Source organism: Barbus barbus (assembly GCF_936440315.1).
Source record: "Barbus barbus genome assembly, chromosome: 41".
Lineage (NCBI taxonomy): Eukaryota > Metazoa > Chordata > Actinopteri > Cypriniformes > Cyprinidae > Barbus > Barbus barbus.
The window spans coordinates 6,165,180-6,181,446 of record NC_136719.1 but is presented as its reverse complement, the minus strand read 5'-3'; the positions used below and the strand labels follow the sequence as shown (position 1 = coordinate 6,181,446).

At 41.7% G+C, this 16,267-nt stretch overlaps 1 protein-coding gene across 1 annotated transcript in view; it reads right to left on the bottom strand.

The window, feature by feature from the left end:
* The window catches only part of LOC306860653 (myosin-binding protein H-like), a 40,905-nt gene that overhangs the window by 11,542 nt on the left and 13,096 nt on the right, over positions 1-16,267 (bottom strand). Inside the window, exons 4-8 of the mRNA XM_079402463.1 lie at positions 16,011-16,178; positions 11,722-11,810; positions 11,444-11,639; positions 11,112-11,251; positions 1,510-1,669 (exon numbers count right to left, since the gene is read on the bottom strand). Coding sequence (XP_079258589.1) covers positions 1,510-1,669; positions 11,112-11,251; positions 11,444-11,639; positions 11,722-11,810; positions 16,011-16,178 — 753 coding nt within the window. The remainder of the gene's footprint in view (positions 1-1,509; positions 1,670-11,111; positions 11,252-11,443; positions 11,640-11,721; positions 11,811-16,010; positions 16,179-16,267) is intronic.

The window sequence follows — 16,267 nt, the reverse complement described above, 5'->3', positions numbered from 1 at the left end:
ATTGACTGTGAGGTCATGTGTGCATTTATGTGCCTTCTGGAGTCAGAACTATTACTACATTGTGAACAACAGTGAGTTCTATATTCATAATTGTGACCACACAGTCTGATTGCATCTACCAATGTCTGTATGGGGTGACATTAAAGTTGAAACTTTAATAAGAAGAAATATATATTTAATTTACACAGTGAAGAATATCCAGTGTTTTTATACATTTGATTACTTCATACAGTGTATGTAGAATTTCTCATTTATTTCTTCTACTGTAGTTTTTTTGTTGTTGTCCTATTGCTTGTAATTATTCTTATTTAATAACTGCCTGTTAGCTTGTCTTCGGTGAGATTGAATATGTTTTTTTTTTAGGATAGTAGAAGTTTTTTGTGATACTGACACTGGTGACAAGAATTGTGATTTTTTTTATATATTATAAAGACCTTATTTAAAGCAAAAATATCTATATTGTGATATGTTGTTGCCGTGAAATAAAATTAGTCATATTGAGTCATATTAAAATTTTGGTTATATCGCCCACCCTTAATTAATGTATGTGTATTTTTATTATATTTTCTTGACATATGAGCCTGAGAAACTCTTTGCACATTCCGGTATAAATTTGATTCATTTGAATAACTGTCACTTTAATGTTCTTGAAGTGTGCAACAATCACTAATCAATTACACTCAATATTCAATGACTCGGGTCAGATCAGGGGCCCAAAAAACTGATCGGGACATCCCTAGAAAGAAGTCTTTTATGCTCACCAAAGATGCTTTCATTTGATCAGAAATATAGTAAGAACAGGAATATTGTGAAATTACTCAAATTTAAAATAACTGTTTTGTATTTGAATAGTATACACCTTAAAATGAAATTTATTTCTGTGATCAAAGCTGAATTATCAGCAACATTACTTCAGTGTCAAATGATCATTCAGAAATCATTCTAATATGCTGATTTGCCGCTTAACAAACATTTCTCATTATCAACGTTGTAAACTTGATGCTTATTTTCAGGATTCTTTGATTAATAGAAAGTTCAAAAGAACAGCATTTATGTGAAACTAAATACAATGTTGATCAATTGAATGCATCATATGCCACCCTGTTGAAAAAAACAGCATATGCTGGTTAGGAATGTTTTGAAGCATGGCAGCTGGTTTGAGCTGGTTTAAGTTGGTTATGAGATGGTTTAAACTGGCCCTGAGCTGGTCCTAAGCAACTAGCTCCTGCTCAAGACCAGCTTAAACCAGCTCAAACCAGCTGCCATGCTTCAAAGCATAGCATATGCGTTTTTTTTTTTTTTAACAGGGCAATTTGCTACATTGCTTGGCAACAGCAAACAGCTTAGTGAATGAACATGGGTGTATTTTATTATACTACTTATGCTGCCAGAAATAAGGCACTCAAGGTCATCCTTTTACCAACACTAACATATGTTTGGGTTAATTTTGCTTAATGAAAGAAGTCTGAAGTGCTCTGGAGTTAAAACAATGAGATGTTGTGAGCTTACCTGTTTTCTGAATATGAGCAGCATTTTTTGTTACAGCAGCAGTCTCACTCCTTCCAACCTTGTTTTCTGCAAAAACTCTGAAAGTGTATGTATTTCCCATCACAAGGTCCGAGACCGTAGCGTTCAGCCTGTGGAAGTGCTCCAGAACCGTGAACCACTCCTGCCAAAAACAGCAATCCTCTTAGTATTTTCTTTTAGCAGATATACTGTATGCATTTAAAAGGAGAGGACAGAATGATGGACAGAATCATAGGATAGTGACAGGATAGAATGTTGACTATTAATAAATTGTGAACAAGACAGAAAATATTTCTCTGTGGGTTTCATCCAATAAATAGATTGTAAACAAGCAGATTTTCATTACAGTGTTAAATATAAACAAGAACCAGTTGTGGTTTTACCTAAAGTGGTTTTAGATGAAGTGTTTCTGTACTTCATGTTCTCTGCACATCTTGTATTCACATCAAGCTAGCTATTTAGTATCATGATTCGCATCATGACAGTGAGAGTAATGAGATGTCATCATGCAGCACTTTACACCTTCCCAACCTGATGATCTCCCACCAAGAAGTCATCTGACTCATGCCTCGAACACCCAGATACAAACTTATAGATAGACACGTCATGTCCATATACAGTGTCTCAAGACTCTTCATTTAGATTTACAGGCGGCTAAATTAAGCCTCACTGAATTATGACAACATACGTACACGCTAAAAAAACAAAATGGCCTAGAGCATCACAGCATTCGCTGCTTGCTGTCACTTATAACTTTGGAGATAAAACACTCAAACAAATGTGTGCTTTCTCTGAGAGCTTAAATCACATCCTTAAAGGGATAGTTCACCCAAAAATGAAAATGCTGTCATTAATTACTTACCCTCATGTCATTCCAAGACCTTCGTTCATCTTTGGAACACAAATTAAGAAATTGTTGATGAAATATAAGAGTTTTCTGACCCTCCATAGACAGCAATGCAACTACCATGTTCACGGCCCAGAAAGGTAGTAAGGAATTCATTAAAATAGTCCATGTGACATCAGGGGTTCAACTGTAATTTTAAGAAGCTACGCGAATACTTTGTGCACAAATACAAAAATAACTTTATTCAACAATTTCTTCTCTTCCATGTCAGTCTTCGCCGCTTGTTCACGACAGCATGCGTGTGGTGCTGCTGACGTAGAACCGCGGTGCACTGTGGCTTGTTTGCAAGCAGAGGAATGCACACGCATGCGTCATTGTCCTCTTGTAAGCACACGTCGACTGACACAGAAGAGAAGAATTGTTATTTTTGTTGTCTTTGCGCACAAAAAATATTGTCGTAACTTCTTAAAGGGGTCATCGAATGCCAATTTTCCACAAGTTGATATGATTCTTAATGAGTCTTAATGAAAAGTCTATAACATACTTTGGTTAAAATCTCAATGGTAGTGTAAAAAACACTCTTTTTACCCAGTCAAAATCAGCTCTGTATTCAGAAAGCCATTTTAGGCCATGTTGCTTTATGCTAATGAGCTCTGCTGACCCCACCCCTCTCTCCTGTGGGGTGACAAGCAGTCCTGTTTACTTTAGCCACATTTAGCCGTGAAACGTGCTAACTAGCACGTTATTAGGAAAGGCGATTTGCAAAGATTCATTAAAGTACCTTACACTCACTTCTTCTGTAGGTGAATGTGGATCACGAATGATTTGCGCAAAGATAGATGCATTTAGGTAGATCGGAGGGCACATTCCCTTCAAAAACAAAAGTAATCCACTGCGTCTTCAGCGGCTCAAATGTCGGGAGTAAATGACGACTGCTATGTTCATTATTACATCCAACAACCGAACACCTCAATCGCTTAGGAGCCATTCTTGTCTACAACCGCTCTAGCATCAAAACAATGGCGGTCGGACTGTTCACAGCTCACTCAGGGTGGGTCTAAGGTAAGACGAACGTGTCAATCAACTTTCGTGGGAGGGGCCTGGGTCTGTGTGATGTCACACAGACAAGAAGCTGAGAATGGCTTGATTTGAAAAAGGGGATATTATTTATAGATCCACTGGGTGGATTTTTATCATTATAGGGTGGTTGTGTACACACACTGCCAACACACATTTATGTTCAAACAACATGTAAAAGTGAGTTTTGCATCTGATGACCCCTTTAAAATTAAGGTTGAACCAATGATGTCCCATGGACATTTAATTTTTTTACTTATTTAAACAATTCTTTTAATAACGATAAACTCATGTCCTAAAAGTTTCATAAAAATTGTGGGATACTGTTAAATATGTGTTTATTAAATAAAATATTAACAGAAAAATAACACTTGTAAAATATAAGTACTTTTCTGGGAGTGTCCTAGGCTTTTCTGTGCTGATGGCCTGCACCCCAGCAGAGTCGGAGCAGAACACCTGTCAGACAACATCTCCAGGATGCTACGCTTCATATGACCAGTAAGCAAATTCTCAAATAACTACTATGATGACTTTTGTTCTACCCACTTAAATGATAGATGTATGTCACGAATCTGGTCCATGCACTTCCGGTTAATCACCACCAGAGGTCACCCACTCACCGCATGGACTCTTGCGCTTCACTACAATCCCCATCATTCATTGCACTGATCACACAGCTGATCACACTAACAAGAGTTAAATAATCTTATCGCTGCATCTAAACCAATAATATGTCTATTAGATCCTGTACCCACTGAATTACTAAAAGAGTTGTTACCTGTAGCAGAAGAACCGTTTCTCAATATTATTAACTCATCGTTATCTTTAGGTCACGTCCCAAAACCATTCAAGCTGGCAGTTATTAAGCCTCTTATTAAGAAAATCACAACTAGATCCTAGTGAACTGGCAAATTACAGACCCATTTCAAATCTTCCGTTTATGTCTAAAATTTTAGAAAAAGTTGTGTGTGCTCAATTGTGCTCCTTGCAAAAAAAATATCTCTGAAGAATTTAAATCAGGTTTCAGGCCCCATCACAGCACAGAAACTGCACTTGTTAAAATTATAAATGACTTGCTTCTTGCGTCAGACCAAGGCTGCATCTCGTAAGCTAGTTTTACTTGATCTTAGTGCTGCGTTCGACACTATAGACCATACTCCTAGATCGATTACAAAACTATACGGGTATTCAAGGGCAGGCTTTAAAATGGTTTAGATCCTACCTGACAGATCGCTTTGTTTATTTAAACAAACATCTCAATTATCACCAGTAAAGTATGGAGTACCACAAGGATCTGTCCTAGGTCCTCTGCTATTTTCAATATTCATGTTGCCCCTTGGTAAAATTATTAGAAAATATGGGATTAGTTCCCATTGTTATGCTGATGATACTCAATTATATATCTCAACAAGACCAGTTTAAACTTCTAAATTATCTAAGCTAACAGAGTGTGTTAAAAATGTAAAACATTGGATGACCAATAATTTTCTCTATTTAAATTCAGATAAGACAGAGATATTACTTATTGGATAAAAAAAAAAAAAAAAGTACACAATCTCTTTGATTACAATTTGCAACTAGACGGATGTACCTTCCTCTACAGTCAAAAATATGGGTGCTATATTAGACAGCAACTTGTCTTTTGAAAGTCATATTTCCAATGTTACAAAAACAGCATTCTTCCATCTTAGAAACATGCTACGAAACATGTTACCTGTTTCTGATGCAGAAAAGCTAATTCATGCATTCATGACCTCTAGACTGGACTATTGTAATGCACTGCTAGCTGGTTGTCCTGTATCTTCAATAAACAAGCTACAGGTAGTCCAAAATGCAGCGGCTAGAGTCCTTACCAGGTCAAGAAAATATGATCATATTACCCCAATTTTACAGTCTCTGCACTGGCTTTCTATTAAATTCTGTATCAATTACAAAATATTATTACTTGCCTATAAGGCGCTAAATGGTTTAGCTCTTACGTACCGAACTAGTCTTTTACCACGCTACAATCCAATCCACACCCTAAGGTCGCAAAACTCTGGACTTTTGGTAGTACCTAGGATAGCAACGTGCACTAAAGGAGGTAGAGCTTTTTCACATTTGGCTCTCAAACTCTGGAATAGCCTTCCTGATAACGTTCGGGGTTCAGACACTCTCTCTCGGTTTAAATCTAGATTAAATACACATCTCTTTAGCCAAGCATTCACATAATGCATCATATAATCTTGTACTGCAGTTCCCTTCCAGGAACTCGAGCTGCGTCGACGATGCTACGGGAACGCCTTCAGCGTGACCGCGCTCTGAACCAGAGTGTAATCTGTCCAATGGATGGGCAAGACGTCATAGGCGGGTGACGTCATCGACCGGGAAGCATAAAAGCACGTGCGGTGGAGCCGGCGTTTGCTTTTTGTCATTCAGCAACCGCTACTCTGTCTGTGTGTCTGTCGATTTGTGTTGTGGGTCTTATTTAGTGTTGTTTGTCCTAGCACAATCACTTGAATTAGGCTCTAGCAATATGTGCAAGCACTTGGGCGATAGCAGATCGCATTACGGACTGTGTGTTCCTCCCTGCACACGTTATATCACTGCTGGGGATACACGCAGTCTGTGTGTGGTCTGCTTGAGAGCAGAGCACGCAGATTCAGCTCTCGAGGGAGCTGACTGCCCGTTTTGTGAGCTTTTTTCATTGCTTATGCTTGCTCTCTGAAGGCTCTCTTTGAAAGAATATAGAGGAGTGAGTTTTCACTAGCGTTGACTGAAGACGGGCGAGCCCCTATCTTCTTCCCTTCCCTAAGACCTGTGATGGACGCGTCAATGAATCAGTGTTTGCACAAGCATATTATGAATGAGAACAGCTTGCAGTCAGCTCTATAAGAAAAGAAAATAAAAAAAAATAAAAAAATAAAAGGGGGCTGATTGTGCTTCTACTCGCTGTACATCTCGCATTCCCGCCGCTGCTGAGGCACGGCTGCGAGTGAGATTGCGGGGATAGCAACATGGATCTGGCGAGCGGGTTGGAGACGGGTTCGCCCCATCTCCTCCTGCATTCCCCAGATCCAGCGCTCTCGCTCGTGGAAGCCCGCGTGTGCGGTTCTTCCCCCTTTGAGTGAGAGCTCGCTGTTGCATTACGTAATTCTCATTCATATCAGAAGCGATGCCCCGAGTGGAACAGACGCTCGCGGGCTATCTGTTCCCTTGCGTGGCGTTGTCTCTGAAGGCACGTGGCTGCAGGTCAGGCTGGTGCATGTCTGCACACCATGGCAGTGGAGGAAAAAAAAAAAAAGAAAAAAAAAGGCTGACGTACTTGCTTAGAGAGCTGGATGAGGGATAGGGGCTCAATTTAGATTTAAATATAAATCGCCGCGTGCCAGCCCCTCTTCAGAGAGGCACAGAAGCAGAGTGTGGCTACTCGCACCCCACCGAGGTGGGGCCGTGGTGGCAAACGCTCTGGGTCAGGGACCTCCAAGGCTAAGCCGGATCTGCGGACCGCTCTTAAGTCTAAGGCATGGCCCGGGGCTTACGAGGGCAGACCCCTCTGGGGCAGAGCGGGTGTCCGCCTCCCCCCAGTGCCCTCGGGAGACCAGTCTGCTAACCCTGCCAGAGTTCCAGGGCGCAGCTGGCTCCAGCAAGCGATATTCTCAGTTTCTTCCGCCCCAAAGTGTAGCGGAGCTGAGAAGCTCGCCACCCCTGCGGGGGTCTCTAGAGCTCCTGGTTCGGCCGTCTCCTGCCAGTCCTTGCTTCAGGGCACCGAGCTAGCAGCTCTAGGTACACCAGAGGCCAGTCTCGAGAGACTGGTTCCCTTAGTAGACCATCTGACAGCGTGGAAACTACTGCCAATGTGTCTCTTTGGGTCCTGCCTTGCAGGGTCTGGTTCTATCGGCCTGATCTTCCTAGGAATGACGCAGGTCTGAGGACCGTCGTTCAATAGCAGGCTTCAGCTGAGGCAGTCCTGATGCTATGGCCAGGACTTACGAGGGCAGACCTCTCTGGGGCAGAGTGGGTTACACCTCTTTATACGGTGTCTGTCTCCCCCCAGTGACCTCGGGAGATCAGTCTGCCAACCCTGCCTGTGTTCCAGGGCGCAGCTGGCTCCAGCGAGCGATGTTCTCAGTTTCTTCCTCCCCGAAGTGTAGCGGAGCTGAGAAGCTCGCCACCCCTGTGGGGGTCTCTAGAGCTCCTGGTTCGGCTGTCTCCTGCCGGTCCTCCGCTTCAGGGCACCGAGCCAGCAGCTCTGGGTACATCAGAGGCCAGTCTCGAGAGACTGGTTCCCTTAGTAGACCATTTAGGCAGCGTCTCATTGGGTCCTGCACTGTAGAGAAAGGCCTTTGTATTCAGTTCGGTGCTCCGCTACCGCCTTTCAACAGGGTGATTCCCACGTGCGTGGGCCCCCAGCAGGCTCAGATCATGGAACAGGAAGTAGACACACTCTTGAGGAAGGAGGCCATCGTGGTGGTCCCTCCTCACAGAAGAGAGTCCGGGTTCTACAGCCGGTACTTCATTGTTCCAAAGGAGGATGGTAGATCTGCGTCAGTTGAACTGCTCAGTCATGTGACTGAAGTTCAGGGTGCTTACACTCATCAGTCGTGTCTCAGGCTAAGTCCGAGGACTGGTTTGTCACGGTAGATCTAAGGACGCATATTTCACGTCTCCATCCTTCCCTCTCACGGGAAGTCCCTGAGGTTTGCTTTTGGGGGCAAAGTTGACCAATATCGGGTTCTTCCCGTTGGCCTTGCACTCTAACCCCACACTTTTACATCAACAATTGGTTGATTCTAGCTCGATCAGAGCAGGTGGCGATTCGGCATCGAGATGTTGTTCTCGCGCACATGATGGTGTTGAGACTGAACGCCACTCACTGTCAAGCAGTTTCAAGACTGCTGGGTCTGATAGCAGCTGCGTCCAACGTGATATCTATTGGCCTGCTGTACATGAGACCCCTACAGTGGTGGCTCAGAACCAAGGGGTTCTCCCCGAGGGGAAACCCACTTCGCATTCAAGGTCACGCGGCGAAGCCTACGTGCCTTAGACATGTGGAGACAACCTTCTTGTCTCAGGACACGGTGCTGTGAGCTCCTTGTCGCCGCGTAATGCTAGCATCCCTCACCGGTTGGGGGAGCGGTCATGAGTGGCCACCCTGCCCGTGGTCTGTAGAGTGACCGCCATCTTTCTTGGAATATCTACTATCTGGCCGTGTTTCGTGAAATCAAGCACTTTCTCCCAGACCTAAGAGATCACCATGTGTTGGTGCGCACCGACAGCACAGCGGTGGTCTCTTACATCAACCACCGGGGAGGTCTGCGTTCGCGCCTCTTATACAGCTGGCGCAGCAGATCCTCGTGTGGTCCCAGGCTAACTTCGCTCGTTGAGAGCCGTAGCTTATCCCTGGGTATTTCAGGGAGCAGACATCCTGTCGAGGCAGGGGCCGAGGCCCGGGGAATGGATGCTTCACCCGTGGTAGTGAAGCAGATATGGACGTTTTTGGCTTTGCGACTCAGGCGCTATGCCCCTCTAGTTCCTCCAGCTCCTCTGGACTGGACGCTATGGTACAGACCTGGCCGAGGCTTCGTCTGTACGTTTTCCCCAATCGTTCTGCTCCCGGGAGTTCTGGCGAGAGTGTGCCAGGACGAGGTCAGCCAACTTTTGGTAGCACCGTTCTGGCCGGGCCGAGTATGATTCTCGGACCTGATTTCTCTCCTCGACGGCTCTCCGTGGAGATTCCCGTCAGGAGAGATCTCCTCTCACAGGCGGGTGGCACTATCCTTCTCCCCCGCCCGGAGTTGTGGAAGCTGTGGCCTCTGAGGGGGCGCAGCTCATAGCTTCCGGTCTCTTAACCGAGGTTGCTGAGACCATCTTCCGAGCCAGAGCTCCCTCTACGAGGAAACTGTATGCCCTGAAGTGAACATTTTTCATTTCTTGGTGCGGAGACCGCCACTTTGACCCAGTTAACTGCCCGATTGGTACAGTGCTGGAGGTCCTGCAGGCCCGTTTCTCCGCAGGGGTAACTCACTCCACCCTGAAGGTTTAAGTGTACCACGCCCTTCTCGGTGGCCTTACAGTGGGTCGACAACCCCTGGTTACATGTTTCCTCCACAGTGTGCTGAGGCCTCCTGTACGACGTGTCCCTACGGGGACCTGGCCGTGGTTTTAGAAGCTCTCTGTACCTCCATTCGAGCCTATTGAAGAGATTTTTAGACTTCCTTCCTTTTGGCGATATCTTCTCTTAAGAGAGTGGGGATTTGCAGGCCCTTCATGGCCCCTTCTTATCTCGTCTTTGCCCCTGGTCTGGCAAAAGCGTTCCTCTACCCTCGAGCGGGTTATTTCCTAGGTCCCCTCTTCTATACCACGGCCTGCCATGCTGCAGGCCTTCAGTCCTCCTCCCTTTGGGGAGCTCGACCAGCGGAAGCTTAATTGTATGTGTCCAGTTCGAGTACTGGACGCATACATCCACAGAGCTGCCCTGCGGAGAAGGACAGACCAACTGCTGGTATGCTTCGGTCCTCCTAAGCGGGGTCTGCCTGCTTCTAAGCAGATCCTTAGTCGGTGGATTGTGGATACCCCTCGGTCTCCCCTCGCCTATGGGGGTTAAAGCCCATTCCACCAGGAGTATGGCGGCCTCCAAGGCCTTTCTGGCAGGGGTTTCGATGCAGGATATCTGCAATGCTGCGGGTTGGTCCACGCCCCTCACCTTTGTTCGGTTCTATGACCTTGATTTTAGGGCCACTCCGGGCCCTTCTGTTCTTTCGCCCTCGTAGTGCTCCTGAGGGATACACACAGGGCAGGTACTTGGAAGTCTGGTGGTGTGGGCATCTCGTTCCCGTAGCGTTGTCGACGCAGCTCGAGTTCCTGGAAGGGAACATCTCAGGTTACCTATGTAACCCTGGTTCCCTGAAGGGAACGAGATGCTGCGTCTCGAGGCCATACTTCCTGCATCCCTGCGAGCGGTTGCTTCATTCCTAGAAGCAAACGCCGGCTCCACCACACGTGCTTTTATGCTTCCCGGTCGGTGACGTCACCCGCCTATGATGTCTCGCCCATCCATTGGACAGATTACACTCTGGTTCAGAGCGCGGTCACGCTGAAGGCGTTCCCGTAGCGTCGTCGACACAGTGTCTCGTTCCCTTCAGGGAACCAGGGTGACATACGTAACCTGAGACGTTATATGTGCTCAAATGCACATTATTATTCTTTAGCTTGGGTTGAACAAATCATTTTTGCTTGGATGGAATAGCAGCTATGCTAATTATGTCTCTATTTGTTTCTCTGTTTCTGCCACGGGGTTAAATATATTAAGTTTCTACTATATAAAAATATACTTTCACATGTCACATGCTTTGCAAAAACTTGTATCATAAAAAGCGCTATACAAATAAACTTGAATTGAATATAAGTGTTATATTATATTATTATATATTGATAAAATTGTAAATATATCAAAATTCTCCATTTGGGGGCAGGAATGCCAACATACGATGCGTTTCATTTCACACAATGTTCATTTTATTTTTACTTAGTTTGTGAAATGTGCAGTTTTTCTCACCCCCAAATAAAACTGTTCCTTAGAAAATGAACAGCACTCCCCTTTTTATTTGAGTAAGGAACTAATACTGTAGATGAAGTGCTGATACATATTTCTTGTTACTGTTAGTAAGGCGTTACTTACTCCAGTTTTCTTGTCGGCCTTCTGAATGGTGTATCCAGTGATCTCAGTGTTGCCGTTGTCTTTGGGAGGGGTCCATTCCAGAGCAGCATTGAAGCCCCAAGAGTCCACTAGCTTGACAGAGGCAGGAGGACCGGGCAGATCTACACAGAGACAGCCAAGCATTAAAAATGATTTAGCTTGCTTAGTATGGGTCATTTTACACTGTGAGGTCTTACTTGGTAAACAGAGGTATCAAGGTATGAACTTAGAATAAAAATGCAAGTGGGACACAAATAGACAAGGTCCATTAAGTGCGCTGAAATGAATGGTCTCTGGATCATAGTGTGTCTCACCGACAATCTGAATTATGATGCTAGCCTTGTCCTCGAAGTTGTCGACCTTCACGGTCATCTCATAGCTGCCGGAGTCTTCTCTCTCAGACTTGCGGATGAACAGGATGCTATCCTTGTCGCTGTTGCGAATGTTCACCACCTTTGTATCCAAAGGCTGGCCATCCTTGGTCCATGATATCACAGGTTTAGGTTTGCCCTACAAAACAGAAAATCATGAAACATATTAGAGCCTGCAATGGAAGCACAGCTCTGTTTGCCATAGAAAAATCTTAACTTACAATAAACGGGATGACAAGATTGATCTGTTCTCCAACATGCTTGACGCATCTTGATCTCAGGGCACGGGGCAGGCGGATCTTGGGCCGATCTAGGAAAAAAAAAAATAAAATAAAAAAATGTACAAGAGCAATGTTAGATGCACAAAATTCATGTTTATTTAGATGATCATTATTTAAATTTAGATTATGGTCTTATTTTGAAATGCATAAACTTAAATAACACAAACTTTTAAAATGAACACTTTTCCTCAACTTCGAAATGCCAAAACTTTAGGTTAATTCTAAATTGCTCACAGAATATGCATATTAACATACATAAATACATAAAAACTTTTTTCCTGAACAAGAAAAAAATTAAAAGTGATGCTCGTCCATGCAATACTCACTGCCACAATGTTAAGCTCAAAGTATACTTTGGTTTTATGTGTACGTTTGCATGCTGTAAATGTAATTATTAGCATAATATGTTAATTGTCTTGTGCTAATTGTCTGATCTTGTTTTCAGGGTCTAAAAAGAAACTGATTCAATGGAAAAACGCCAACATGCATGTGTTGATCAGTGCTTGTGTGAGGTGGTTAAGAGATAAGAGAAGTGTGACTACATTAGTATTGGTGATACCCTTCAGACAGATATTTTCTGCTATTTATACTACTTGTTGCAAATAGTGGCAATTATCTGCACCCCAGTATTGTAGTCAGTGCTTGAAGTGGAAAAAAAAGAAGTGCCAGTACTCAGGGACTACAGAGGTTTTCGGAGACATTCAACATAATCACAGTGAACAGATACTCTCATCTACTCTCTAGTTCACTTTTACTGCCTCATTTTGTTTATAATCACACTTTTGCAAACGATTCTAATTCAGACATTGAAGAATTTGTTGTTGAACTGAAAGTTATCAGAAGCTCAATGTTGGTGACAGTGAAGTCATGTGAATGTGCTGTTAGTTTACAGCATACATATTAGCTTTTTAGGCCTAAAGTTTTTTTTTTTAATTCATGAAGCTTTTGTTCATTTAACATTATCTTGATGAACAAAACAAGAACCATACACTTTTGTTGGTCACAGAGCTTAATTTCTGCAATATTATAAAGAATATCGTAGAAAAACATTTTTATTTAGGAAACCAGGGTGATGTGAACTTTAAGGTTGGACTAAAAATACAGTATTGTCATTACTGCAGAAGACTATGGATGATAGTTTTAAGTGCTGTGCATTCTGTGATACACATGCTACAGTTTGTATCAAAACTGAAGTATGCTTTGGCCCAGCTAAGATGTTCTGAGAGGTTTTTAATTTATGTGGTTACTATATTAATTATTTTCTTGAGTCTGATATTTTGGTCTCTAGATGTTGTCTGGGTCTCTCTTTCTTTGTAAGTCTATGGGACTTTTTTTACGTGTTTTGTTGTTGTTTGCCAGGCGATAAGTGGTTTGTCACTGTGACATTCATTCGTAAACAATGATAATTTCTCCATAATTTATTTATTCTTTTTAGATAAGTAAATAAACATTGATACAAAAGTGAAAAACTCAAACGTACATGTCATGATCATGTGCTGTACAAATAAGCCATGGCACTAATAAGACTATACCTATTTTAAAAAGTTTGTTTTATTAGATAATTATTACGAATAGAAACATTGGCATGAATGAAATCCTTCATAATATAGTAACAGTTCATAATATATATATATATATATATATATATATATATATATATATATATATATATATATATATATATATATATAAATAATAATAACTGGATAAATCCAGCATGTCCGTCAGCCAGCACTGTGCCATTGACTTCTCTGATCTAAATCTCTATTGGCTGTTCTCTCACAGCACATCTGTTACTATCAAAGTACAGCTTCCCAAATCTATCCCTCTAGACCTCTAATCCTCACTTCCCAGGACTCCAGTGCAACAAGTTCATTAATTATGACAGGTAACAATTGACACCTGTGAAGCGACACACATTGTTGATCCAGAGCAACTGCTGACATGCTGACACACTGCTTGATGGGACTCTGAGCGCTCCGTTGGCTTTGAAGGTTCACATTCAGCTCACCTTCAGCTTACCTTACAATGCCTGACCTAATTACCCCAAAGCCTGTGCTTGTACGTGTGAAAACTCATCCTTGTTCTTCAAACCCTTTTTACAGTCACTGTTCTCATATGTGATGTCTTGAATCGCTGCCATCCACCACAACATTCACCCGCTAAACCCAAATGTATGAACAGTCTGTTCTCTTTGATTCTCTAAGCCAACAGCTAGGCTTGTTTGACCTCATAACAGCATTACGTAACAAGAATGAATTGATTTCAGGATCTTATTTGGGTTATTGTTAATAAGATAAAAAAGATGTTTGGTTAAAATGGTCCTATTATTACAGTGGTAGATGCACAACACAATGGCCACAAGGGGGCGTGTTGACCAGGAAAACATGCACACATTTGCACACACACACACACTTGTTTCACTATCCTTGTGGGGACACTCATAGGCGTAACGGTTTTTCTACTGTACAGACCGTATATTCTATTGCCCTACACCAACCTTACACCTAAACTTAGCCCTCACAGGAGACTGTTTGCATTTTTAGATTTTCAAAAAACTTCATTCTGTGTGATTTATAAGGTTGTTTACCCATGGGGACCTCAATTTAGGTCCCCACCGTGACACAAGTCCCCATGAGTCTGTGTGTATTCATGTTTAAGTCCCCACCGGTATATAAAAACAAAAACACATTAACTTCACAAAAATATATTACATTCAATACATTTAGTACAATTATCATAGATACATTTATTTATAATTATTATATTTCAAACATTTACATACATATTTAATAACAAAATAATAAAATATTTAAAATGATATAAACTGATATATAAACTTAAGTGTAGATTTAACTACATTTTAAGGGATAGTTCATCCAAAAAAAAAGAAAATTATTTTCTCGATGAAATGAAAATTCTGTCATCATTTACATTATTAACATAATAGTTTATATTATAAGTAGTGCTGTCAAATGATTAATCATGATTAATCACATCCAAAATAAATGTTTTTGTGTGTCTGTGTATATTTATTTTGTATGTATGTATATAAGACACACAGTATTTACAGTATTTATTTTGAAAATATTTACATGTATATATTTATATTCATACAATTTATATTATATAAAAATATATTTAATATACATAACATTTTTCTTAAATATACATACATGTGTGTGTATTTATATATACATAATAAATGTACACACACATATAATATGTAAAGAAAAACTTTTATTTTGGATGCGATTAATTGTTTAACAGCACTAATTACAAGAAAATCTGTGTTTTTTGTCCATACTATGGAAGTCAATGGTAACCAAAACTGTTTGGTTTTAAACCACTAATATATATCTTAAATATATTTTGGTTTTAAATATCTTATTCTATATTACGCAGAAGAAAGAAAGTCAAGAGAGTAACTTATGACAGAAATAATTTATTACAAAAGTGTTGTTTGCTCTTTATCTTGATTATTTATGCAATAATATATTGACATATAATACTGACATATAATAATAATAATAAAAATAACTGTTTTACTCGCAGAAGTTATAACTAATAAATGAGTCATATAATAATAATAATAAAAATAACTGTTTTACTCGCAGAAGTTATAACTAATAAATGAGTCAATGTTAAATTCCCCTAATGAAAGTGGTGACGTGCGAGGGCAAAGAACCAAGCCTTGAATATAAACACTTCTTGACCATGCACCTGTCACCAAAGTCAAACTAGCAACCAAAGCAGCTCATATGATCCTTAGATCAAAAAATCTTTAAAAAACACATTTATATAAGTACCTTCTCTCTATTTAGGAGACAAATGTACAGTATGTGTTTACAGTGTTTCTCAGCCCTGATCTCAGATTGCACTGACAGCCTTAGGTCTTTATGTTTGTAATTTAAATGCTAATGAAAGCTCTTGTCGGCACAAGCCAATGGGATTTATATACCCACAGATGTTGAACCCATCGAGGACATGAGAGGTAGGCTATCTACAGGCTGTAGGCCGTCCACTTCCACCGCTCCCCTCGTGGTGGGGAAACGCATACTGTCATCTGAGACCTGGCAGTAAGCCATATGAGCCAGGGCTCAGAGAATACACTCAAAATGTATAACACTATGAAGTAATCAGTGTTTGAAGTAATCAGACCCTGTGAAGTAACCAGAGACGTCCCTTCACTTTCATCTGTTCCCCACACATGCAGGTCTAACACTCACCCACAATCTCCCGGACAGTAACGGGCTGTGCCAGAGCGACGGCCTCGCTACGGCCTCCGGCATTCACCGCCACCACACGAATGTTAAGTAGGTCTCCGGATGTCAGGCCGCTGATGACAAACCGGTTGGATGTGATGAGCTCTTTATTGGCAACCACCCATTCAGAAGCTGTAAAATGTAAAAATGGACAGATGACGAGAACCTGAGTTTTAAATCCTCCTAGAGATCTGAACAAAAGTACACTCATAAATCTAAAT